This window comes from Drosophila simulans, chromosome 3L (genome assembly GCF_016746395.2).
Source record: "Drosophila simulans strain w501 chromosome 3L, Prin_Dsim_3.1, whole genome shotgun sequence".
Taxonomy (NCBI): domain Eukaryota; kingdom Metazoa; phylum Arthropoda; class Insecta; order Diptera; family Drosophilidae; genus Drosophila; species Drosophila simulans.
In genome coordinates this window covers 9242107-9266772 of record NC_052522.2, presented here as the reverse complement: position 1 = coordinate 9266772, position 24666 = coordinate 9242107, and the positions used below count along the sequence as shown (strand labels likewise).

General features: G+C 45.5%; 9 protein-coding genes across 14 annotated transcripts; 5 read left to right on the top strand and 4 right to left on the bottom strand.

Moving 5' to 3' along the window:
• The first annotated feature begins 26 nt into the window (after positions 1-26).
• Positions 27-3532, top strand: LOC6737430 (fez family zinc finger protein erm). The gene is made up of 2 exons (XM_016169864.3): positions 27-597; positions 693-3532. The coding sequence occupies exon 2, from the start codon at positions 796-798 to the stop codon at positions 2803-2805; it is 2010 nt and encodes a 669-aa protein (XP_016031202.1). The 5' UTR covers positions 27-597; positions 693-795; the 3' UTR covers positions 2806-3532.
• Positions 3533-3540: 8 nt separating this feature from the next.
• On the bottom strand, positions 3541-4503 carry LOC6737429. The gene is made up of 3 exons (XM_002084230.4): positions 4307-4503; positions 4170-4215; positions 3541-4045 (listed from the first exon to the last, which is right to left on the bottom strand). The coding sequence occupies exons 1-3, from the start codon at positions 4358-4360 to the stop codon at positions 3900-3902; spliced, it is 246 nt and encodes an 81-aa protein (XP_002084266.1). The 5' UTR covers positions 4361-4503; the 3' UTR covers positions 3541-3899.
• A 202-nt stretch (positions 4504-4705) lies between these two features.
• On the top strand, positions 4706-5777 carry LOC6737428. Its single transcript, XM_002084229.4, has one exon. The coding sequence runs from the start codon at positions 4772-4774 to the stop codon at positions 5477-5479; it is 708 nt and encodes a 235-aa protein (XP_002084265.1). The 5' UTR covers positions 4706-4771; the 3' UTR covers positions 5480-5777.
• LOC6737427 (TOM1-like protein 2) lies at positions 5515-9477 on the bottom strand. 3 transcript variants are annotated; one of them, XM_016171204.3, is made up of 6 exons: positions 9262-9477; positions 7482-7933; positions 6693-7420; positions 6496-6631; positions 6251-6301; positions 5515-6087 (listed from the first exon to the last, which is right to left on the bottom strand). In XM_016171204.3, exons 1-6 carry the CDS (start codon positions 9326-9328, stop codon positions 5890-5892), a joined length of 1632 nt encoding a protein of 543 aa, XP_016031201.1. In that variant the 5' UTR covers positions 9329-9477; the 3' UTR covers positions 5515-5889. The 3 variants fall into 3 exon arrangements, with proteins under 3 accessions (XP_016031201.1, XP_016031200.1, XP_039149261.1); XM_016171203.3 differs by having other exon boundaries at positions 6505-6631; XM_039293327.1 differs by lacking the exon at positions 6251-6301.
• A 531-nt stretch (positions 9478-10008) lies between these two features.
• On the bottom strand, positions 10009-11582 carry LOC27208747 (fap1 adhesin). The gene is made up of 2 exons (XM_016184303.3): positions 11473-11582; positions 10009-10709 (listed from the first exon to the last, which is right to left on the bottom strand). Exons 1-2 carry the CDS (start codon positions 11504-11506, stop codon positions 10132-10134), a joined length of 612 nt encoding a protein of 203 aa, XP_016031199.1. The 5' UTR covers positions 11507-11582; the 3' UTR covers positions 10009-10131.
• An 886-nt stretch (positions 11583-12468) lies between these two features.
• On the top strand, positions 12469-16361 carry LOC6737426 (trafficking protein particle complex subunit 3). Its single transcript, XM_002084227.3, has 3 exons — positions 12469-12606; positions 15188-15598; positions 15700-16361. Exons 1-3 carry the CDS (start codon positions 12568-12570, stop codon positions 15784-15786), a joined length of 537 nt encoding a protein of 178 aa, XP_002084263.1. The 5' UTR covers positions 12469-12567; the 3' UTR covers positions 15787-16361.
• LOC27209279 (nuclear transcription factor Y subunit alpha) lies at positions 12470-14362 on the top strand. Its single transcript, XM_016184732.3, has 2 exons — positions 12470-12606; positions 12767-14362. The coding sequence occupies exon 2, from the start codon at positions 12841-12843 to the stop codon at positions 14029-14031; it is 1191 nt and encodes a 396-aa protein (XP_016031198.1). The 5' UTR covers positions 12470-12606; positions 12767-12840; the 3' UTR covers positions 14032-14362.
• LOC6737425 (transcription factor E4F1) lies at positions 16041-24383 on the bottom strand. 3 transcript variants are annotated; one of them, XM_002084226.4, is made up of 5 exons: positions 23332-24383; positions 20672-20819; positions 20213-20315; positions 18722-18872; positions 16041-18618 (listed from the first exon to the last, which is right to left on the bottom strand). In XM_002084226.4, the coding sequence occupies exons 1-5, from the start codon at positions 24138-24140 to the stop codon at positions 16815-16817; spliced, it is 3015 nt and encodes a 1004-aa protein (XP_002084262.1). In that variant the 5' UTR covers positions 24141-24383; the 3' UTR covers positions 16041-16814. The 3 variants fall into 3 exon arrangements, with proteins under 3 accessions (XP_002084262.1, XP_016031192.1, XP_044778787.1); XM_016171198.3 differs by lacking the exon at positions 20672-20819 and having other exon boundaries at positions 23826-24383; XM_044922852.1 differs by lacking the exons at positions 20213-20315; positions 20672-20819 and having other exon boundaries at positions 23826-23926.
• On the top strand, positions 18938-23006 carry LOC27208608. Of its 2 annotated transcripts, XM_039293328.2 has the most exons (4): positions 18938-19179; positions 19239-19452; positions 19506-19641; positions 19704-23006. In XM_039293328.2, the coding sequence occupies exons 2-4, from the start codon at positions 19326-19328 to the stop codon at positions 20161-20163; spliced, it is 723 nt and encodes a 240-aa protein (XP_039149262.1). In that variant the 5' UTR covers positions 18938-19179; positions 19239-19325; the 3' UTR covers positions 20164-23006. The 2 variants fall into 2 exon arrangements, with proteins under 2 accessions (XP_039149262.1, XP_016031197.1); XM_016184172.3 differs by having other exon boundaries at positions 18938-19452.
• Positions 24384-24666: the final 283 nt, after the last annotated feature.

Below are 24666 nucleotides of genomic sequence, written 5' to 3'. Positions count from 1 at the left end.
TGTTATTGCGCATTTGTTTTCTTGTCGGGTGGCAACCCTGCTGACAGAACAACAAACCTATCGCCTATCGAAAGACAGAACGCCGCGGTATTTACAGCTAATAAGTGGTTTGCCAGTTGGAGGTTAATAAAATGCAATTTTTCGATAGTACATAAGATTACATTTGTGCTGTTTTGCAAAGTAATGCGAAGAGAATTAACAATCTCAGCTAAATAAACCGCTTGAGATATACACAAAGCGCGCGCAGGGTTGCATTGTGGCGCCTGTCGCTGCACACTACACACACACACACCCCACACACGCAACGCGAGAGAAAGTACCGAGCCGTTTCTGGAAAATACAATTCCGCCATATTAACCGGCAAAATTCAAAATATTTACACTGCCCGAGGTGAGCGGGATCGAGGTGGTCATCCAAAGCGAGAATTAACCCGCCATTGGGCAGCAGGAGCGTGGCGGGCGGAGCGGAGCGAGCGGTACGCATCATTCGCCGTCTGCCGCCGCCGTCGCACAATAAACGATAGGCATTGGCCACAAAAAAGTGGAAAAAGAGGTGGAGGGAAAGGCCAGTCCAGTGCAGCAATACCGACGAAAACACGTACGTTTGTCCACTTTGGAAGTCTGGCGAATATATAGAGATATATACATATTACGGATTTTTGGCCAGGTACTAATTGCCCACTTTTTCCGCAGCGCGCTCGCACACACAACACTAACACTCACGCACGAAGCAAGAGCGCCCACAAATACAAGCATACAGATACAGGCACACAGACAGGCAGACGGAGCAGCCGCGATGACAAGTCATCATCATCACGTCGGCGTCGGAGGGAACTTCCAGCCTCAACTGCATCAGATACGAGCGCCCATCGTGAAGAATCTATCGCTGGCCGCTGCGGCGGTACCGTTGCCCCTGCACTCCGCCCCGTCGTCGGCATACTTCACTCATGCACACCAGCCCACGGCGGCTGCAATTGTCGAGCAAGATCCGTACACCGTTTTGGCGGGCGATCCGATGGGTGAGGAAAGCGAGAGCTTCCTGATCGAGGAGATCATCGACGACTATGATGATGAGGCTAATATCGTCGTAGACTCAGGCGAATTCTTTGAGCACTATGAATACTATCCGGTGGATCGGCTGGACAGACTTACCTCGGTCACGGTGGCTACGGCGGATGCACTGCCGCCGCCGATCATCATGCAGCAGACCAGCGACGACGAGGAATTCATCGAGGAGGATGGGCAACAGATGACATCCTCCTGCGATGGCGATGGCGATGAGGATGATGAGGCTACCGCGCCGGCTACGACAAATGCCTTCGAGATTGCCTCCGAGATGCTAACCACCATCGAGGCCACAAACATCAAGGAGGAGCAGCTCGAGAGCGACTTCTATATGAAGGCGACCGAAGATTCAAACAGTTCGAATGGCCAGCTGCAGGATTTTAAGCTATTTGGAAGCAGTCGCGTGGAGAGGCCCATGGGAAACTCAGTGGCCAAGCGCTGGAAGCAAACAAAGGTACCCATACGCATAACGCAGGATGAGTTCAATGTGACCCTTTGGTCCTCGCTCAACTCGGAGGATGAGGACGAGGAGGAGGAGTTGGAGGAACCACCTGGTTGTGCTGGCACCACATCCGTGACGTCCTCCTCCGCCGCCCAGAATGAAGGCTCACCCAGCATGCCAAAGCTTATTATTGACGAGCACATGATCAACCACGATGTCCTGAGCGATGGCATCGGAAACGAGTACGTCATCCTACCCGATCCATTCAGCGCCTCTGCGGTTACGGATGTGGAGGAGGTGGTTAATGCATTTATGGGCGATGTCAAAGGCGAGGAGGACAGCCAGCCGCTAAGTGAACAGTTGATCTATGCGGAAAACCAGTTGGAAGAAGCTTATGGTAACATCGAGCTAATCGAAAATATGCCGAATAATGTGGAGCTGATACAGACACCGGGACCAGGTCTAGCCACTGTGTCGGTAGCGCTATCGAAGGTCAACGGATGTGTACCGAATCCACAGCCGGCTCTCCCAAAACTAGTGCTCCAGAACAGCAGCACCAATGTGCGACTGAAAAGTGCGGGAAATCAGTCAAAGGTGACAAAGAGGCAACTCACGGCGGCGGCTCAAGTGGCGACACCAAATCCCCCACCGCCACTAGTGGCTTCCAGCAATCCAGTCCGACCCTCACGACCCACAATTGTAACCAAATTACCGACTGCAGTGGCCAATCAGACGGCTGGTAATGCCATGGGAGCAGCTGGCGCGGCCGCCGAGGAGGATGAAGAGCCAAAGTTTCGCTGCACCCATCGCGGCTGCAACAAGGAGTTTCGCAACCATTCGGCCATGCGCAAGCACATGCACACGCACGGACCGCGCGGTCATGTGTGCAACGTCTGCGGCAAGAGCTTCGTAGAGAGCTCCAAGCTAAAGCGCCACCAACTGGTGCACACCGGCGAGAAGCCCTTTGAGTGCACCTTCGAGGGGTGCGGCAAGCGCTTCTCGCTGGACTTCAATCTGCGCACCCACGTACGGATACACACTGGCGATCGGCCATACCACTGTCCCATTGATGGCTGCTCCAAGTGCTTCGCCCAGTCAACGAACCTCAAGTCCCACATGCTGACGCACACGAAGCCCAAAAGGAAGTGGCCGCGCGCACCGCAAGTGAGCAACAACAAGACACCGCTGGTGGCCAGATACGGGCGACTGGAGCTTGGCGAGGATCCTCGTCTAGTGTACGTAGAACAGAACGAGGAAGTGGCGTCGGTGCTGCTGGATGGCACGTCCCTAACATCCTAACTAGTAGTGCGCATTAATGTGTGGCAGGTATTGGCATGAGATGGTTAAAATATTAAAGCTCCTTTGGCTCCGGAAGGCATTATTGTACAGTTAGTTGTAGCCAGTTTTTATCTGTATCTGTAACCTGTAACGAGCGAAGCGGCCGGACGAGATTGTCACCTGGTGAACACATCCGCCCGCTGCCCGCCCTTTAAGTAAGTAGTGTAAGTTCATTCTCTAACAAAATAGGATTGCAGTGCAAAAGGAAGTTAGATGGTAGCCATTAATTAATTTCCTTCACGGATAAAGAGCAGTTCTAAGAGTTTAGCTTGTAGCGTAGGCTAAGTGAGTCCCCCGCAAAACCAAAACCGAACCATAATCCCCGAAGAACTCAGCCAAACTGTCACCTTAAAAAGCCCCAATTTGATCTGATACTAATCGTGTGCGATCTTCGCTCGAATAACAAAACGCGCACTTTCTTTTCTACGAAAACAAAACAAACAAAAAAATAAGAAAAATACACAAAACTAGTTTTACCATATTCAATACGCATACACCATAGGCTATCTATATATTTTTGTAATGAATTATAACACTTAGAGCATTGAAGTACGGATTTAGCATGTTCAACGTCTGTTGGCGCTAACAATAATTCACAAATGGAAGCACATCAGTTAAGTCGGAATAAACAAGGGAAATACCTCTTCAAAATTAAACAAAAATAAACCAGGAAAACAATGCAACAACACTTGCGTATATCATTTATAATTTTTTTTAACTATTTCACAGTGCGATTGTGTAAGCGTTAGATTTATTAACTGACTTTAAACTTGTAACTACTGCTAGATAACTACATTAAACGGTGAGGCAGCTATTGATGGACAGTCGCCGGGTGTTGTCCACTTCAGATTCGGATCAGCAGGCGATTAAATCGCCTCTTTGGACATGTGTCGCCTATAGCTACGTTCCATTCATTGATTGCGGTGTATAAACGCGTGCGGATTAGAGCTTAAAGGATTAAAAGCTTCGCGGCGAGGTACAGATACGCGGCTATTTTGGATATTGGAACGGAGAACAGTACACACGGTTGGTCTGGGTATGGTCTGATCGGTATTTTAGGTGACCTTGAGCCCATGTCCTTGAACTCCGGGAATAATATCCGCCATGGAGGCACTTGTTGGGCCAATCAATCCGGCCAGGGAGAGCAACACGGAGTAGTTGAAGTACCAGAAAACGCAGAAGAGTACCATGAAAATGACGTCTGCAATAAACCGAGAGCAATAATAACCCTGATAAGCGTGTAAATTCTCCAGAAGCATGACGAATCCGTCGGATATTCCCAACTAGTTCGAGGGTGTGCTATTTGTCCAGCAATTAACACTCACGTATCGTTATCCGCTCCCACTTTTCCACCATGTACAGCTCGGTGACCTGCAAGTTAATGGGGTTCATTTAAATCAGAATCCCGTGGAGCACAGCTTCTCATGTGGAATATGTGCGTAATTTTATGACCATTACGTACCATGAGGTATCGAAACCACCAATAACTGGCGAATTCCACGAGGTTGTCAAGCATTGCGGGTGCCGAATCGGGTAAAACACTAAAAAGAGGACAAACAATAGGGGCGCAGCGCGTTTAATTTGTTTAATTCCTCCTACTGGCTGTGTACTAACTTAAACACGGTAAATCGATATCGCTGTCTTATCGATAATTTGGACCGCCTAGTGCTGCAAAATGCGTGTTTAACAATGCTAATAGAAGGGTTGTATATCGACTGTTAAGGTTAATTAGAACTTAAATAATTGAGCTCTCGGAAATATTTGAAGATGTATTTATTTATTTAATTTTACTGAAAAGAGTACACATACGTACACTTAAACGTTCGCCATAAGCACTATGAAATTTACATACATTTAATCAATCTGACAACCCAGTTGCAAACAGCTGTTGTTTACATTTAGTTGTGAAACTTGAATATTGGCAAAAATGTCCACCTTTGTGGTTAAATTACTTCAACGCTCTCAGCTCTCACATAGTCAAATAGACGTAAAGCCGTTTATATATGTCCGAAGCAAATGGATGGACGACGACGTGGAGTTTGACATCCTGACCACTTCTGACAATCAAAACTACCGGTCAAGTCTAAAATACGATGAGTTTCGGAGTGGAGCCAGTGAATTGGAAAAGGTCTACGAAGCTTTCTTTGCAGAGTGCAAAAGTGCACTTACCACGCACATGGGACTCCAAGGATTCGATTATGAAATATCCCTGGAAGATGCCGATAAACCAACCTTCAAAGTGTACAAATGTGAGGGATACGAAACGCTGTATTTGGATGTTCCGCTTAGAAAAGTGTCCAACTGCTACCAGTTGCTGGATGCAGCCATCGAAGCTGGTCAGCAGAAGCCTCAAGCAGCTCCAGCCACCGAATCCGACGCCCAGACAACCGCATCCCTGGCTGAATATGAAAAGTATGTGAGGGACAGCAAACTGAAGGAGGAGGAACTTCTCAAGAAATTCCTGCTACTTTTGAACAGCAAAAAGGCCCACATTCGGGATTTAGAGAGTCAGTTGGAAAAGCGATCCGGGAAGGGATCAAGGGCAAAGAATATTCAAAGGATTTCTTCTGATGAAGAGGACGATGCCTACGGAGCAGCTACTCAAGCCATGAATATAGATAATGACTCAGATTAAGCCCCTTAGTAATACAAATAATTAAACATTTCGTCTTCGGTATGTGCTTGAAATGTATTTCCATTTTGTTTTAGTTTTTCTTTTCGATCGTTCGATTTTGTAAAATAAATTAGCTTTATAATGTATGTATATATGTATAAATAAACAACAAATAGACTTGTAACGTAATACATTAAATTACCATCAATATGTAGACGTGGCTTACAATTAGACCAACAAAAGATCGCTTGTATTTTTTGGAATATAATCAATAGTTATCGTTGCTGTCTTTGTAAAAAATAAAAGCATTTTACATAAAGTGTTACTATGTATCTGCTATCAAATAGACGTTATGGATAAGTATGTTAGGGTGTGTATAACATTTGAAAGAGTAAACAATTAGAGCCGATGATGGTGCTGGCGGAGATCACTCAGAGCGCGAGCAGATCCTCCTCGGCGCCCGGTTTCTTTGGTGTCTTTCGTAAGCTGTCGGCTCCTGCCGATCCTGTCGTGGCACTGGCGGCGGAGTTCGATGCACTGATCGTTGGAAGATTCTCGGCGGCAGCGGCTCGCTCCTCTAGGAATTTGTCAAACTCCGAGCTGGTCAGCTCCTCAATTCCCTCGATGTGCTGTGTGGTGGAAACAAATGCCTCATTAGTCATGTTAAGTACTCGAAAATGGAAGACAGAAGCTAAGAAGCAAAGGAATAGTATGTAAATCGAGAAACTGAAGCCGAGTGCATGGTAAGATGAGCTAAGAAAAAGACAAAATGCTATTCGAATGGCTACTTACTGAGCTGCCCAACCACGCCTCCATCTCGTCGATCTCATTCTCTTTCGTCGACTGTGTGTGGGCGCCAACCGAACAACAAAACGAAACGAAAACCAAACGCAATTTGCATAGAACAAAAAAGAACCAAAACATATTTTCAAATTTAGACACAAAGTGTAAATCAATGGCGAAAACGAGGTCAAAAAGGTAAGGGAACAAATCGAACGCCATTAGTTAGACCGGCTGTCCGGCGGCTAGTTACTCACTTTACTTACCACCGGCGGTTCGCCGGCTGAGCGCTGAGCCTGCTGCGGTTGATTCGGTTTATAAGGCGAGGCGGTGGCAGTCACACTTCCAGCAGCAGCGTCCACCGAGGGAATGTCCCTTAGCAAGTCCGATTTACTAAAAAAAATAACTATCGTTAATACTTGATGAGCTCAATTGGAAAGCACTCTATACTGACTGGTTGCCATCGGTGCGCGACTGTGCCAGCATATCGAATTCATCGGCTGGTCGTGCGCCTCTCTGCACCCCAATGGGTGCTCCACCGCCCAGGCTAATCTGTCCCAAACTCTGTGGCAGTTGGGCTTCCTCGCTGCTTTCGATTAGATCGATCAGCAGTTGGTCACTTTGCGGCGTATTGCTCACGGCGGTAGTTGTGGGCGGAGGTGGTAGCGTGGCCACCGTGGTGGCTCCTGCTCCAGCTGCTCCCACACCGGGCAGGCCCATGGCTGCGCCCAGCACAGCCGAGGGCGAGGTAACACCAGCACCCTGGCCCTGCGAGCGATTTTTCTCGTAACGCTGGTGGCGCAAGAACACATTGTTCAGCTCGTCATTGATGCGCAGGAACTCCGCGGTGAGCTCGTCGTCCTGGACACGTCCAATCAGATCCACGATGCGAGACTGCATCTCCTTGCAGGTCGAGGTGAGCTCGTTTAGCAGGGCATAGTCATCGGGCGACTCCTGACCGGGCTTCAGAACACTGAGCATCTCGCTGAGGATGGACATATTGTTGCTAACGATCTCCAGTTCGGAGCGCAGCTTAGCCCCTTGCTCGGGAGTCAAATGCAAAGGACCTGTGCTGGGTGGAGCTGCGGCTGCAGCTGCGGCGGCAGCAGCGGCAGCCATGTGTTGAGGCGAGATTGTGTGCTGCTGAGCGGCCACCAGCTGAGGAGGCATCTCGGGAACACTCTAAAAGACATATGAAAGCATTTATTATGGTTAAAGTAAAGAGGATTCTTCAGCGACTCACCCTCTGTGGCGTGTAAATGGGTGCCATGGCATCCAGATCGTTGGCTGGAAACTCGATGCCCTTGTTTTTCAGTTCCATGTACATCTGGGTGACGCCGTTGAGATCCGGTTGGTTCTTGAACGCATCCGCCCAGATTTGTATCATACTAAGAACCTTCTCCTGCATGGCGGCTGGTGGATCGTTCTTGGGCCCAATCAGTTTGACCAGCTCGTTAATGAAGTCCTTCTGGGCCACCAGGACATGGAAGGCCTTGCCGCAGTTCTTCACGCACGTCTCCAAGACGGTCAGCGTGTACATCACCACCTGGTTGTTCTTGCCGGCGTTCTGGGAGAGGCGTTTGCGAATGGCACGCATGGCATCGCGGGCAGTGTCCGAGGATTCGTTGATCATGTCGCAGATCTCCATGTTGGCGGCCCAGTTCTCCGAGGCCAGGTTGGCATCGGTGGCGGCCTCTGAAAGGTGAGAAGGTAAGGATTAGTTGACACCTCATCATCTAAAACTTAAGATCATTTTAAACATTTAAACACATGAAAGAACTTTTCAGAAAAAAAAACCGCAACAATATTTCATGTAATATAAATACAAAAACAGAGGTATCCATTTTTTTTTACAATTTGTATCTTATTTCTGAAAATGCTCGTTACATTTTAATTATAATAATATATTTAATTATAATTCCAAGTAAATTGTGCGGTTTTTGATCTGAAAGATGTAATTATATTGTTCGTTTTCTGTGTGAAAACCCAAGTCGACAATTTGCCTTCCTTTGTTTGTTTTTATGGGCGGCTGAAACAGGTGGGCGAGCATTATCTTTCGTATATCATTTAGGCTCTACAGAGTGCAATGACTTGCTCGAATTAAAAAGCGCAAACAAGAGGCACAAATGCAATTTGTTTAAATTCAAAACGAAACCATTGCGCGAAGTGTATTTCTCAGATATCAGATAATACAGATATCCAACAGATATAGGAGATATGGGAAAAGCTAACCAACCGCAAGGCAATGTGAGCTCATAAAAAAAGCGAAGCAACAAATTAGTACGGCACTAATACACATGCACGATTGCAGGTAAATGTGTGTATCTGTGTTTCTTGTGTGTGCAGCGGCAAATGGAAATTATGGCGAAAATGCGAGCCAAAGGGGAACACGAAATAAATTAACACATTTTTTTATGTAACCCAGCGGCCAGCGGCAACGATGACTAATTGCCATTACTAAGGGCGCAAAACAGATGGCCAGGAGGGGGTGAAGGGAAAAAAGGCAATCAAACAACACAAGAGCGCATCAATAACAATACTTTTCGTTTGCGTGCCAAAAGGTGAGCAATTTCATAAAGCATACCAACAAACATTTATCTGATTTGTCACACCTGCCTGTTGGAACCGTATACTCATATAAGGGTTAATCTTATCAGAAACCCACCGTTGTTGCCACCGCCTTTCAAATCAAATCAGACCGCTTTGCCATAGTAATGGTCTGGCAACAACAAATGAGTATCGCTACATGGATATGTGCGCGTGTGTGTGAGAGAGCAACAACAAAACAAGAAAACAAGCAAACGCACGAAGAAAGTTGTGAAAATTCAATTTTCCAATGGCCCGTCTGATTGGGAATGCTGTGAAGCGTCCTCTAATCAGATAACTATCAATGTAAATGCGTAAAAATCAACATATGCGTTGTATTTGTGGAAAATATTACGCTTTACCCACATATACACACACCCCCGCTTCCGGTGGGTGGTTTTTTTTACGATGGAGGGGGAGGGTGTTGGTTTACTCACCTATGCGCTGGCCAACTGGAGTGGAGAAAACATTTCCCAAGGCGCCAACGTTGAAAAATGAAGCCATCGTGGAGAAGTTTCTTATTAATGCTCGCCGTTGGGTTGCAGTGCGGTTGAAATTGTTCTTTATTTACTTTTTGTTCACCTGGATGAAATGTTTATGCACTTGTCTACAGCAATGTGACCATGGCTGGCATCAGCGAAAAATACCCACAGAGAAATGAATTACAATAAGTGGGTAAAATAGGAATAGGTTTTTCCAGGGCTGCAGCGTTTTATTTCACATTTATTTACATTTCAGGAAAATTTCATAAAAGAATTATCCACAGTTTTTGAGATAATGACATAATTATACCCGTTAATAGTAGAGTAAAGTACGGAGACTGAATGATATCTGTTCCGCACCCACGATTTATGTAGCCTTTGAATTCATCAAATGCAATATATAGGTACAATTATTTAAATTTTTGAATCTAACATTGCTGTGGTGAGTATGGGGGTTGGGACATTTTGTTTAGTAGAAGTATTTTTAAGTTAGTATTTTTCTTGAGTATTTTGACAGTGACATGGACTGGTAACCGCCGACCGTCCCGCCGACCGTCCATCCCACTGAAATCCTAATGTTGTAGATTTATTGCAGAAATCTTATTATTAATAAAGCGGTTCATGACATGGATTGCTTGTGGTACTGGTACTAGAGAAGGCGGACTTTAAACTCCTCCCACTGTTTTGTTATTATCTCAAAAATTGCATTCCGACTAGCTGAGTAACGGGTACCTGATAGTCGTGGAACCCGACTACAGCATTCTCTCTTGTTTTATTTAGTGGTTGTTCACAGATCGTGTACGCTATCTCAAAAACTTTGTAATTTCAAAGAGTTACTCTACATTTTACTCCAGCGATTTCGAGGAGAATGAATTTAGTATTTGTAAATTTTGCACCTGGCTCTAAAATGAGCCTTCCGTCAGCGGTCCTTCTGACGGTACCGCTGACGGTCCCACTGATGGTTCCGCTGACGGTCCCGTTGATAGCCCCACTGACGGTCCCTTCGACGGTCCCGCTAACGGTCCCTTCGACGGTTCCGCTGCCGGTCGTGCTGACGGCCCCTTCGACGGTCCGGCTGAAGGTCCCTTTGACGGTCCCGCTGACGGTCCCGCTGACGATCCCGCTGACGGTCCCGCTGAATGGGTTTGGGACGCCCCCGATGACGACGAGTCCACTGAGGGTCCCGCTGACGGTCACGCTTACGGTCGCTCTGATGGTATAGCTGAGGTTCCCGCAGACGGTTCCGCTGTCGTTCTCACTGACGGTGCCGTTGACTGTCTGACTGACGGTCCCGCTGACGGCCCTGTTGACGGCCCTGTTGACGGTCTCGCTGACGGTCGCGCTGTCGGTGATCTCCATGTCGACGGCCCAGATCTCTGAGGCCAGTTCATCGGGGTCGGACTCTGAAAGGGGAGATTTATATTTTGATAGTCCCGACTTGGTAAGTCTTCTAAACTTCTCTGTTCCAAGACCCCTAATCTCAAGCCCTTGTAGATCTAACTATGAGTTGCATGATTCTTACAGAATATTATGTTCTGACTACAATGGTCATTATCCTATTATCTGTAATCTGTGCTCCTAAAGCAATCAATTCTTACTTTTATATTTATATATATTTATTTATTTTTTGTTTATTTATTTTTATTTATTTATATTTTATTTACTAATATTTGTATTTATTTTATATTATATTTATTTCCTTATTCTGTACCGCGTCTATCTTGTTGCGAATCGAGCCGTACTCGCACTTAAAATTTTCACAAATACGATGCAAATGCGTTTCATTTTGTTTCTGATTAGATTAAGCATTATATGAGTTAGCGGTTCCAACAGGCTGGTGTGACAAATCATATGCCTCGCACGTACATATATACATATGTAAACTGAAAAAAAGCGTGTTCTTCCCCGGTATTCGTTTTCGACACATACACTCGACACTTTTTGGTGTTGTAATTACATCTTTCGGATCAGACACCGCACAATTTACTTGGCATTATAATTAAATATATTATTATATTAAAATGTAACGAGCATTTTCCGAAATAAGATATAAATTTGAAATATCACGAAGAACTAAAGTTTACTAAAATTATTGTTCTTTTTATATTACGTGAAATACAAAACTTGTTGCGTTTTTTATTTCTTGCGGGACTATAGGTTTCATACCAATGGGCTGAGGAGTGGGGAAAATATTTCCCATCGTGCTTGAGCTACTTATTATTGTTGTTTTCTCTTGGCTGGTGGAAGTACGGAGACTGAATGATATTTGTTACGCACCCACGATTTATATAGCCTCTGAATTCATCAAATGCAATATATAGGTACAATTACTTACATTTTTGAATCTAACATTGCTGTGGTGAGTATGGGGTTTGGGACATTTTGTTTAATAGAAGTATTTTTAAGTTAGTATTTTTCTTGAGTATTTTGACAGTGACATGGACTGGTAACACTTACATTTGGCTTAATATATGAATTATTTTTCAAAAACATTTAATTTTATACTAGCATTGATTTCTTTTCATTTTTTCACATACTCCGTTAGAAAGACGGAAGCACCGAGTTGTAAGGAGTCATCGCCGGGGATAAATTGGAGTTTTGGGACCCGATTGGTGAGTTGCGCGCCACGTCCAACATTTATATCGGGCCGAATGTTCATCCGACTGAAATCTTAATCTTGTAGATCTTTTGCAGAAGTCTTCATGACATGAATTAGTTGTGGTACTGGTAATGGAGAGGGCGGACTTTAAACTCTTTCCACTGTTATGTCATTATCTCAAAAACTGTGGATAATTTTTTAATGAAATTTTCCTGAAAGATTTTTCAATCGCATATTTTAGATACTTTCTTGAGCCCTATAAGTCCTACATAGATAGTTAGATCTTTCTTTTTGAAACATTTTTGCATTTTTATTTTTTGGAATTCACCTCCAAATAACGTTAGCGTAAATTTATTAATTAATGTATTTATTATACTGATAACATATTAATATAGCCAAAATAATACGTTGTTGAATATAGGTGCATTGTTTTTTTTTTTTATTAAATATATAACTGCGACTTTTAAATTATATTTATATTGCGACCTTGAGCGATACTTTAACTTTTCCCGTGACTGCCAATCGATATGCACGGCGCTTGCAGCCCTGGCCAATCTTGATGTGCTTCAGCAGTGTACCCTGACAACCCTGCTCTGTAAAAGTAGGAAAAACAGAGAATTTTATTATCAATTGTATAAAATCGAAAAGAAAACGGCCGGAAAATGTCACGACAAGCCTCCCGTTTGGACGCCAAGAAAGTGGTAAGTTGGCCAAAGAAGAAAGAACAGCGCAAGATCGGTATCGTTAGTCATTTGGAGGCATAGATCTAGTTGTAAGGTTAGATTTGTGCCATAGTGCCTAAGAACGAATCTTTGACGTGCCAACAACCACCCTCAAAATCGGCTTCATTCACTTTTCCAGTAAGTGTGTGTGTTGGGGGCTTGAGGTTGAGACACGGACACACAGACAGGCACAAGCCGCAGTGCAATCAGGCAATGGAAAACCATTTCAGCGCCACCAGTCGCCCCTCAGCCACGCCCAGAATGTGCACCACCGCCACTGCCGTCGGTGCTGCCGCTACCGCCGCCGCCACCGGCAACAACAATAACAACAGCAATAGCAGCAGCAACAACAACGCAACAACCGGCAACAATTTAAGTGTTAGCACAGCAGCCGGAGGAGCCACGAATGCCGCAGCAACGGCACAACCCATCCAAGTGATACCAATGCCCATGCTGCCAACCGGAGCGGCGCAAATCATAATTGGCCAGCAGCCACAGGGTCAGACGCCGGCGACGGGTCTGCAGCCACAATTGATACCGCTGCAGGCCAACCAGATTATGCTGCAGGCTGCGCAGCAGCAGCCACAGATGCAGGTGATGCAGTTGCCCGACGGCCAGACCATATTCTATCAGACGCCCACCATTGCCGCCTTGGATCCGAATGCAGCGGCCAACGCTGCAGCTGCGATGGCAGCCCAGCCGACGCCGCACTACCTCAATATCAATGGGCAGCTGGTGCAGATCAATCCAGCACCCAGCGCTAATCAGGCGGCGCCCACAGCTGGGCAACAGATCATAATGGTGCCGCAGACAGCGATGGCAGCGGTGAATGCAGCGGCCGCCAATGCCGGAGTAGGCGCCGGAGTGGGCACAGTGGTTACCCAACAACAACAGCAGCAGCATCAGCAAGTACAATCCCAGACCCAAAACCAGCAGCAACAGCAGCAGACGGTGGCGGCGGTGGCTGCCAGTGCTGCAGTCAATAATATAAGCGCCGATGTCAGCACAAGTACCACTGGAACGAATACGAACAGCGAGGACGAGAGCTCCAAGGGCGAGGCGGACGAGGAGCCGCTCTATGTGAATGCCAAGCAGTACAAACGTATCCTCATTCGGCGGCAGGCCAGGGCCAAGCTGGAGTCGCGCATACCCAAGGAGCGGTGCAAGTATCTGCACGAATCTCGTCATCGCCACGCCATGAATCGGGCTCGTGGCGAGGGTGGTCGCTTCCATTCGGCGCAGGAGAAGGGCGACCAGGATTCGTCCGGCCCGGAAGGCGGCAGCATGCCAATGGCGTCCAGTGGTGGCGTCACCCTCAGCCGTGGCACGGCACGGGCTCCACCTAAACTGATCGCGCCACATCAAACGCCAAGCATTACCATAACGGCGATTAAATCGGAATAGTCGCCTCCTAGCTGTAGGATATAAACTAGATTAGATCGTAGTCATAGCGTTTAGTCCTAAGCCAATCGCTCTGTGTCCATTTGTCCTCAATCACACCACTATAGTCGGCTCGCATGTTTATTTTTCAACATTAAGTCTTCATATATTATTTTCAAAGGGAATTCTTTGTTTTTCTATTTATTTTTATTTAGATTGGAAAAGTGAAAAGTTCGAGAAAGAGATAATTGTGATACTTATTCATTTTCTAAATCGTTTCTAATTTCTAATATTTATTTTCTGTTAGCCAGCTGTTAAAAATTGATTGTAATTATTAAATAGAGAATTTATTTTATTTACTAGACATTTTCAAAATTTACACAACTAATGCAATTATTAATTTAGGGTTTATAATTCATTTCAAAATGGAATGGGAAAAGGCCGCCACCGCAAAACAACAGAGCTTAACAAAATAAGATTCAACAAGAGTGAATGCTATAGTCGACTTACCCGACTATCAGATACCCGCTACTCAGTTAGTGGAAATGCGAACTCGAAATTTCAAAAGTTCATAAGGTTCAAAAAGTTTTTTGGCAAATCGATAGAATAATAATAAAATTATGAAAAAATATCCAAAAAAAATGTCAAACGTGTGGGCGTGGCAGTTTTGTGCAGCTTGTGGGCGTTTGAGTGGGCGTGGCAACATTGCGCTGCTTCGTTGTCTCTATCATCAACCTCAATATCAACCATCTAGCTTTTATAGTTCCTGAGATCGCCACGCTTATACGGACAAACGGACATGGCTACATCGACTCGGCTATTGATCCTGATCAAAAATATAATATATAAATATATACGCTTCCTTCTGCCTGTTACATACTTTTCAACGAATTTAGTATACCCTTTTAATCCACGAGTAATGGGTATATCAATCAAACCGTGCGCAAAATTCAAAGCACCATTGAGGACATTGAGAATGCAATCAATTTGCCGCATAATAAATACAACACAATGTTTATAAATTTAAAAAAACGTATACATTTACTTCGGAACTTGCGAATGGCTACATTTTTGTAAAACGCCATAAAACGCTTTATACTGGCTCTGGATTGATTTTTATTCGCTATCTGCTCTCTCCTCTCTTCCTCCTTTGTACAACAAACAAAAAATCAAAACACAGAACTCGGAGTTCCTGACACTCACCTACGGAGCACTCGTCACCCAGATGCTGCGCGACTTCGAGAACGCCGAGGACGTGAACAAGCAGCTGGAGCGGATCGGCTACAACATGGGCATGCGACTGATCGAGGACTTTCTGGCCAGGACATCGGCGCCGCGCTGCCTGGAGATGCGCGAGACGGCCGATCGCATCCAGCAGGCGTTCCGCATCTACCTGAACATCCAGCCCACCATCTCAAACTGGTCGCCCGCCTCCGATGAGTTCTCCCTGGTGTTCGATAGCAATCCGCTGACGGAGTTCGTCGAGCTGCCGCCGGACCTGACCAATCTGCGCTACAGTGCCATACTCAGCGGCTGCATCCGCGGCGCCCTGGAGATGGTGCAGCTGGAGGTGCAGTGCTGGTTCGTGCAGGCAAGTCTTCAATACTTAACTCTCTGGCGCATTTCATTGTTGGCTAATGGTCTGGTGTGTGTGTGTGTGTGCTTTGTGTGTGGCTGGGTGTCCTTTTGCAGGATCAACTGAAGGGCGACAATGTGACGGAACTGCGCGTTAAGTTCGTGCGGCGTCTAGAGGAGGTCATACCAGCTGGCGAGGATTAGAAAACATTGGTGGATCAGTGCATCGGAGCGCAAGCTCTTCATTAAATGGGGGTCAATAAAAGCACATTCTGTATAGAAGTTAGCATCGAGTAATCTGCGTTTGTCGTCGTTTTCTACACGCCAGTCCACATTCCGGAGCAAAAGCAGCAGGAGCAGCAAGCAGCGTCCACAGGAGCAACAAGCAGCATCAGGACAACAGGAGCGCAACAGCGGCAAAATAGCAATATTGGAGCAATAAGAATCGTTACAACAAGTTTAGTTTTATGTTTTATTCGACTTTATACAGATGGTTTAACTTGGGTATATAAGAAAACAGTGAAAAATATGTTTCTGTTCATATTTGGCATGATATAAAGCGTCATAAACTCCATACAAAAAACATAATATAGTATAATAGTATTCTATTATTTTTGATTAATACAATTTAACAAATGAACCCCCCCACATATAAATATATTACGTCCCTAAGGCATGGATCGCTTTTGATCTGGGGTGGTAATAAATTACATTTGTTAGTTGTAGATAAACTCAAAGATATTCAACGTGTTAAATATTAAAAATGATTCAAAAAACAAGTAAGTGCTTTATATTAAAGGGAACAGACGGTCATTTATCAGCTGTCCAGTTGTGCATGTGTATCAATTGGGCGTATACTTCGTAGTCTGCCATGTTTTATTGTCCGATAAGGCGGACATATCCTCGCACACTTTATTTATGGCTATGTTTGATTTATCTCTCTGTCTGCTCCACTAGAAGCTACTTTGGGATTCTAGATAATGTTGGGTTTACAATGATTATAGTAGGTTTTGGGATAGCGCGGCCAGCCTCCGCTGGGATCACATATGATTGAATCGTTTCACTTAAATGCACTTTGATAATTTTTGTTAATTTTTTTTTTTTTTGTTTCTTAATGGGAAAAATACTTTTTACAGGCTCAATACCATTTTCAAATTTCTGATGATCGGATTCTCTGGGCTCGTGGATTTGGTTTGGGTCATCTGGATTAGTGTACATAGGTAGTTCTTAGTTTAGTTCTGCTGTGGACAAAGCATTAGATTTAGATTCCGGCGCGTCAGAACTTTGCGAAGAGCTTGCAGCGTTTTAATGCAGATCACCACGCAGCAGCCGTTGGCCACGCCCTCCGCCGGACTCTTGCATGTGCAGGCGTTGCCCTTGACGGCGGCAGCGGGAGCTGAAGAAGCGCTGCTAATGACCGGCGGCTCCTGGACTTCGCCCTTGCCAGAGCAGCAACACGAGGCTGACGAGGTAGGGGTAGCGGTTGGAGCTGGCTTCTGGTTGCCTGAACAGCAACCACCCGATGGTTTTGAAGTAGGAGCAACTCCACTGCCGCAACAACCACCAGAGGAGGGAGCACTTGGCCGGGCACAACCACAACCGGTATTCACGGGCTTCGGAGCTTTGGGTTCTCCACAGCAGCCACCACCTGAGGGTGCTGGCTTGACGGCACCACCACCGCAGCAACCGCCGCCACCGCCGGAGGAGCCACCGCTACTCATGGAAGCAAGGTTTTGCAGCAGCAAAGCAACATCCTCGATGTTCTGGTTCATTTCCGCATCACGTTTACTCACTTTTTTGGTGGGCGCCACGCTGCCGCAAATGCGTTTACCACCGCTGGAATTCATCGTTGTTGTTGTTCTGGTTGTGGGTGCGCCAGTCCTGGTGGTCTGTTGAGCAGCTGCAGCACCACAGTCGCCCCCATGACAGCTCTTTGTCTGATCGCATTTGCAGTTGGTGCAATTGCAGATGCCCGCATCCGCTGTGATCTGCTTTAGAGTCGGCTTGTTGTCCCGTATGTCCAGTTCCACCAAGCCGGATGCATCGCTTGGCACCTGTGAAGCCTGCTGAAGTGTGGCCTGCAGCAGCGCACTGTTGTTGTCGATGGTCATGAGGATGTCATTTAGGAGCGACTCCGTTTCCATGTCCTCCTCGTTCTCGAAACTGTCCTGCTTGAGCAGCTCTTCGATATTTTGCTGATTCAACTCCAAGGTGGGCGTGGGCAGTGAGGGTTCCACTGTGGGATCCACATCCATGGTCTCCGGCTGCGGATCCCCCATGTTGCCGCTTACTGCATTGCCGAATGTGGGCTTCAGGTTAACGAAACTGGGCATCTCGGTGGGCAGGGCCACGCAGGCATCCGTCAGCGGAGCCATGGGAATGATGGGCTTGGAGACAAGGACGCCGGCGTCAATCCACGGACTGGGTATTTCCTCCTCGGCGGCGTAGGAGAGCTGGTAGGCCTGTGATGTTTCTGGAAGGATCAGTGGCTCGTCGCCCTGCAGGATAAACACATTGGACAACTGATCCTGCGGCGTGAGAGTTTGCAGCACTACTCCGCTGTCCGTGCTAGTGGTTTCGGAGCAGTGACTGCCTGGATTTAACAACGTCATTTCGGGTTGATCCTCTTTAATGAACTCCTCTTCCTCCTGCTCCTCCTGCTGTGGATCCTTCTGCTCCTGATCGCTGCACTTGGTCTGCTGCGTCTTTAGTGGCCTTTTCTTGCGACCCTTGTTTTGCAATTGCCGCTGGTGAGTCTTTTTGTGGGATTTCAAACTATGCGATGTGCTGAACGACTTTTGGCAGCTGTCCTCCTGGCAGGGATACGGCTTTTCGCCAGTATGTGTCCTTCGGTGGGTCTTCAGGTGATGCGAGGCGGTAAAGGCTTTGCCGCAGTCATCTTCCGGACATTTGTAGGGCCGCTCCTGGGTGTGCGTGCGCATATGCTTCTTCAGGTCGCTCAGCGTGGTGAAACACTTCTGGCACAGCTCACAGTTGAACGTCTCGCCATTGTGCAGACGAAGGTGGGCGTGCAATCTGTTTGTGGATCGGGCGACGTTGATTACAGATTAATAGGGCCCGCAGCCATTAGTTTATTCCGGGGGCTATCAGTCCGCCGAAGTGGAAGATGATTACTCACCTGTAGCGCGTGTTGAAAGCCTTATCGCAGCCGGACACCTCGCATTCGTATGGCTTCACCTTCGTGTGGACGCGGACGTGGATCTTCAGGCTGTAGGAAGTGAGGAATGCCTTGTGGCATCCATCTTCCGGGCATTTAAAGCTGTAGTCGCCTGGAAAGCGGAAAAAACGTTGTTTTTATCCGTATATTTAATATTTTAATATTTCGCTTTAATAAATAATTTTTGTATTTTATAATCACAAGGACAAAATTAGTTTTGAAAAAGATAAGTTCGCGCGATAACCAGACTATCGATTAGGTATCGATTAAAGAACCAGAAACGCAGCTAAAACTTTGTTCCATCACTAAAGCTCCATGTACAAAAACGCAGAAACGAAACTTGTTCAGAGATTCAATATAAAATCAAATCAATTCGAATAATATTCGCGATTTAATTAATTTTGTATTTACTGCGTAAGGTGAATACATTGTTTATTTAGGGCATTTGTGCATTTTCATTCCCTTATCCTATTGCTAGGCTTCGCCACCGACTCGCACCACGCTGTTTGCATGCGTTAACTTTTTCTCAGAGTATTTTGGTTGAATTTAAAAAAATCACATTACTATGGATGGTTTTGACGCTCTACTAATTGCAAGTGTCAAGCGCAACGTTTCAATATTCGAGAAATACCACTCTAGATATGACAGAAAGCAGGCGTGGATTGCAGTGGCCCAAGCATGCCAGAGATCAGGTTATAAGGTTTCCTTATATGGAGTACAGGTGTTTATAAGTTTGATATTGCAGTTGAGCACTGTCAAGTTAGATGGAAGAGCCTACGAGATCGCTATGTGAGGGAAGCGCAAAGGCCCGCTGCCACAAGGAGGTATTTTCGGATGTTTAAGGAGCTCGATTTCCTCAGGGAGCACATGAGAATCAGAAGGTAATGTATTTATCCCATTTATGCATTTTTGTAATGTCTGTAATGTGTTTCTTTTTTGATAGGAAGCAGAATGAACTGTGCAATACATTAAACACAAATACAACGCCTGTGCCGGGTGAAACCGTGGAAAGCCAGTCGGCAGATGAACCAGCCCTTCAACGAAACTACATCACTGAATTTCAACCGGATGAGTTAATAGTTGAGTGTAAGGGCGAGGAGGAATACCTCAGCGAGACGGATAACTCGAACGCGGAGTTTATCTCAGAGGATTCAGCGTGTCATATAGAGCAGAGCAGCAGCAGTTCCAATGGCGAAGGACAGAGTCAAACTCAAGCCAAGTTCATGAGCGTAATGAATCTCATCGAAAGTGTGTTACAGGATAAGCCGGCAGAGCCCCAAGATCCCTTCTACACGTATCTAGAGAGCATTTTGGCTGGCGTAGACGATAGTACTCGAAGAGATATACAACTAAAAGTGCTCAACTTCGTTAGTGACGAAATCAGGGGAAGTAGACAAAATTAGTTTACGAAAATGATATATATACAAATTAATTGTATATATGGATACTCACCCGTGTGGGTTTTTAAATGCGTTCGCAGATTTCCAATTGTGCTGTAGCTGCGATAACAGTTCTCATAATTGCATCTATAGCGACTGAGAGCCTCATCCGAACTCTAAATTGCAAGTATAACAATGCTATTAGATCAGATTCATTGCACTAGCTATATGATTAATATAGTATACATGTGCATGTTCTTTAGAATGAGACAATTATGATGAAATGGATTCATGCTGAACATTGGGTGCGAGTGATATGTTAGGGGACAGCCTTTCGAAATAAGCAGATACTACGCACCGCTAAAGATGGTTAACAAAACTTGGTTACACACGCCCTACAGCAGAATCGCAGGAATCGGATTCGGATTCTCCGCTAACACTAAGATTAGGATGGCGAGTAGCTACAAAAAGCGTTAGGCAACGGAAGGCACGTTAGACATTGCACTAGCGGTTGGTGATTGGGTGTGGGTACCTCGTAGGCCAACGCCATTAGCTGATCGTTCTCGTCCTGCCTCTCCACCTCCTCCTCATCGACATCTTGGTGCAGCACGCCCGGTTGGATGCAGTGGGCCAGCTGCTCGTCCTCGTCCGGCTCATTTGGATCGTACTCATCCACATAGCTGGAAGATCCGACCGAGCGGGGTAAAGAGACCAACATGGGGGAAATTTATCGAATTTGCAGTTGGAAACAAACAGAAAATCGCATCGGGCGGGGCATATGTATATTCCATCCGATTTGTGTGTCAGTGGGCCGTTAAGATCTTTGTATATAATTATAAACGCAACAAGTATATGTACATACATATATACAAATATATATATGAATGAAAAATTGCACAGATTGCGATTAGTGGGGTTAGAGCGTCAGCAAACAAAGTCGCAAAGGCGATCGAATAAACAGCCGTTTCCTGGAGGGCTCTTCTGTCCTTATTAATCAGATTAATTAATATTTAATGTTGTCATGGTCAAAACACAACAAATGGCAAAATAAAATAGCAGACGGCAACAGAAACTATAAAGAAAAGCCGAGGGAAGCAGAACAACAAGTGCGTGGGCGCTGAGACGGCTGGCAGGCTGACTGACGGGCAGCGTGCGTCCCCCACGGACCCTTCCTCATCCCTTTGGCCGCCGGCTCACCCATCGAGATGCCCCTCCCCCCACCCCTCTAATCGCGGGAGTACTGAAAAATGAGAAATATGATTGAGGGAACACTACTCATGGCGGTAAAAATAGCAAGAGGGCGTCGTCGCCGAACGGGGAGCTCGGCAGGAAGGAAGGAACAACAAGCAAGGCACGGATGAAAAATTGAAAAATTATTGTACCGCAGAATAATGAGCAAGCGAGGAGCAACAACAATGTAGAACGTAGCGAACTAAGCCCATCACAACAGATCATTTGGACTTAGCCGCGGGAAAATTTAGTTTATGACCAATTCGCCATATCTTTTGAAGGGTTTCAATCAATCGGGTGCTTTACGTAGCAGCTGGACTAGTCTATCTATTACCCTGTACATTTAATCTATTGAAATGTGAGTAAACATTGTGTAAACCCTTCAGCATTCGTGACTTATCAGAAAAGTTGTTAACTAAGTTTCGGCAGAACTGATTTGTTTTGTATTTTTATTAAAAGCCCTATCAGCTGTACATGTTATTTAGCCTATTTCTAGAGAATAAAGACCTTTGAGACATTTACAATTTTTACCCTTTGGGAAAAATAGAATAGAGAAAACTTTTTATAGTGCCAAATCGCACTTTGTCGGGGGAGAATTTCACAATAGAAGCCACTACAATTTGGATTCTTTTGAAAACCGGCTTCTTTACATCAAGTGTTAATGAGTTTCGGGAAAATTTTCGGTCGTCTTCGCCTAACACATTGTAGAAATATACATCTATGTATGCATATGTATATCCATCTATACATTCTGCTCGGCATTTGGGGTGGGGGTAGAAATCTAAATGCGTTCATCGCCGCAACTATTTTTGGCCCAAACAAATGATTTTCGATACAATCATCAGCCGAAGTGGAGGCCCAAAGGCATGCAGCCATTATGATGCCCATTGGCACACGGTCTCGGCATAGTGGATGTTCGCGACGAGGGTATGCGCTGGTCGAGTCGATTGAAGTGCGCAGAATGCAACAGGCTGAGAACACAAATCAGGCAATTAGCAAGCAACTTGCAAGCGATTCGGACACCGCGTTGTAATAAGTGGACATTGGAACGCTTGAAATTCGCCAACACAAATTCTCGACAAGGAAGAAAATATGAAAATTCGATTTTGCCTCTTTTTTTCGTGGGCAGCCAAACAAAAAGTGAAATAAAATTTAAAAAAAAATCGGACACGTCACGACAGACGCTAGGCGAATGTTTTCCTTTTTCCGCTCTCTCTCTCGAGAATCTTTTTGTGTGTGGGCAGTGGAAAATTAGCAGCGAAGAGGGGCGGTGGTGTCCCTGGCGGGGGTCAGAATGCGGAGGGCAAGGCACACCTGACGGCCCACTATAATTGGCCAAAAAACGACAAAAGCACCAAGCACTAATCCACTCATACATGACACTGAAAATATGCAATTATTATTCCCGTTCTGGCTTTTGCAGCAATTCGAAATTAAGTGACTTTTTTCGTAAGGCAATCGAACGATTTCAAGGCCTGGCATAAAATTAAATATTAAATAATATCGGCAAAAAAGTGTATATATTTTTAATATTTCATAATTCTGCGCTCTAATCATAACATAAATTTAATGAATTAATTATGTGCTCAAAGCTTGAACCAAATTCAATATCTCAAATAAAATGCTTTGCCAAGACTTATGATTTATTTTTATTTTTTGAATTCAATAATTTTCCTTGAATTTTGTTTAAAATTGTATGGCAAAATTCTTGCTTCGATATATATACAATATGCATACACACATATGTACGAAGTTTCGAGAACCGATTTTTTAAGGCAATGTATAGTTCTGAATCCATATAAAAGTATAGTTACAATTTTCTAAACGAATAATATTGCAATTCCAGAACGGGTTGTTGTTATCATATCTACAAAACAACACGCCTAAGCAAAAAACATTCCAAATACAAGCAAATCATAAAATACACATGCAGCGGTGGGTGTACGTGCAAGTGGGGAATACCTCGTCTCAATTGTGAAATAAGCTGGAGAATTGGATGTGGAGTCCCTAGAGATGCTGTTTCCAGTTCTCTGGTCGTTATCACAGTTGATTGGGGGATTTGCAGCCTCATTGGGGCTGGACACCATGCTGAGCGAAACCACAGTGGGCGGCTGAACTTGGACGAGCCTCTGGTTCTCGAACTGGTACTCCAGCGTGAAGCAGATGTCATCCAGATTGAACACCTGGGCGGTGCTATCGCTCAGACTGGCTATCAGCGGAACTTCAGCGTGGCTGGAGCTGAGATTCTCGGTGGTATGGTGATATGTGATGGGTATGACCGTGATGGGCAGTGGTGTTAGTTGATCCGCTAGCGAAAAAACGTCCGCTGCCGCAGATACAAAAACTTGTGAATGGCCGTGAGTTTGAGATGCAGTGAGTTGATCCTGGGCACCGAACAGGTCGCCATACGTCGCCTGGCCGTCCCCCGAGTCAAGGGTGAGGCCCAGATTAAGCACCTGTTGCTCGCCACTGGTGGATTCCGCCGTCTGGCTGCCGTAGATGCTGTAGTTATCCCCATGGATGATGCCCAGCCCGTCTGCCTCCAGTTTCGGTTCGAGCAACTGGGCCAGTGGCCTGTCTAAGTCCAGGGAACCAGAGGAGGAGCAATTGGAGGCGATGGGCGGGGAGCCGGAAAGCGAATTGCGCGACGAGTTGGTATCATAATCCCGGCTGTCTGATAACGAATTTCCATGACTATTAGCGGTAGTCTTCCACTCGCTGTGGAAGAAGTGTTGTTGTTGTTGCTGGTGTTGTTTCTCTTGGTCGTTCATTTCGTATTATTTGTTATTCGCACACCCACGCACACTAAGACAAACGCTTGCTATATCGCATATGATATGCAGTTGTTTTTTCTCTTTCTCTGCTGCCACCGTGCAGTGTGTACATATATATAGATTGCTAAAGAAATTAGAGATCGCGAGATCGAAAAGCACACATCCGCGATCGAAAAGCACAAGCAACAACGATAAGAACCAGTGTGACCATGGGCGGATTGCGAAAATATAACGTGGTTCTGCCTGAAATATACCATGACCTGAGATATACCGAAAATAGTGGAACGCAAATGGGGACTCCACTTAGCGGGGACTCAAACAATGTGGAGAGTTTTGGGCGGAGACTAAAAACTTAAGAGGAATGACAGTCTCCAAGTGTGGAGTGCAATCGAAACTAAGGTGTTCTAATTTAGAAAATGAATAAATAAATAAACTGCCGATTAGACTTACATTAAAAGATTTTGTATATTTGCATATAAAAAAGTTTGTTTCAAAACAAGTAGTAGGTACAAAACATTGTACC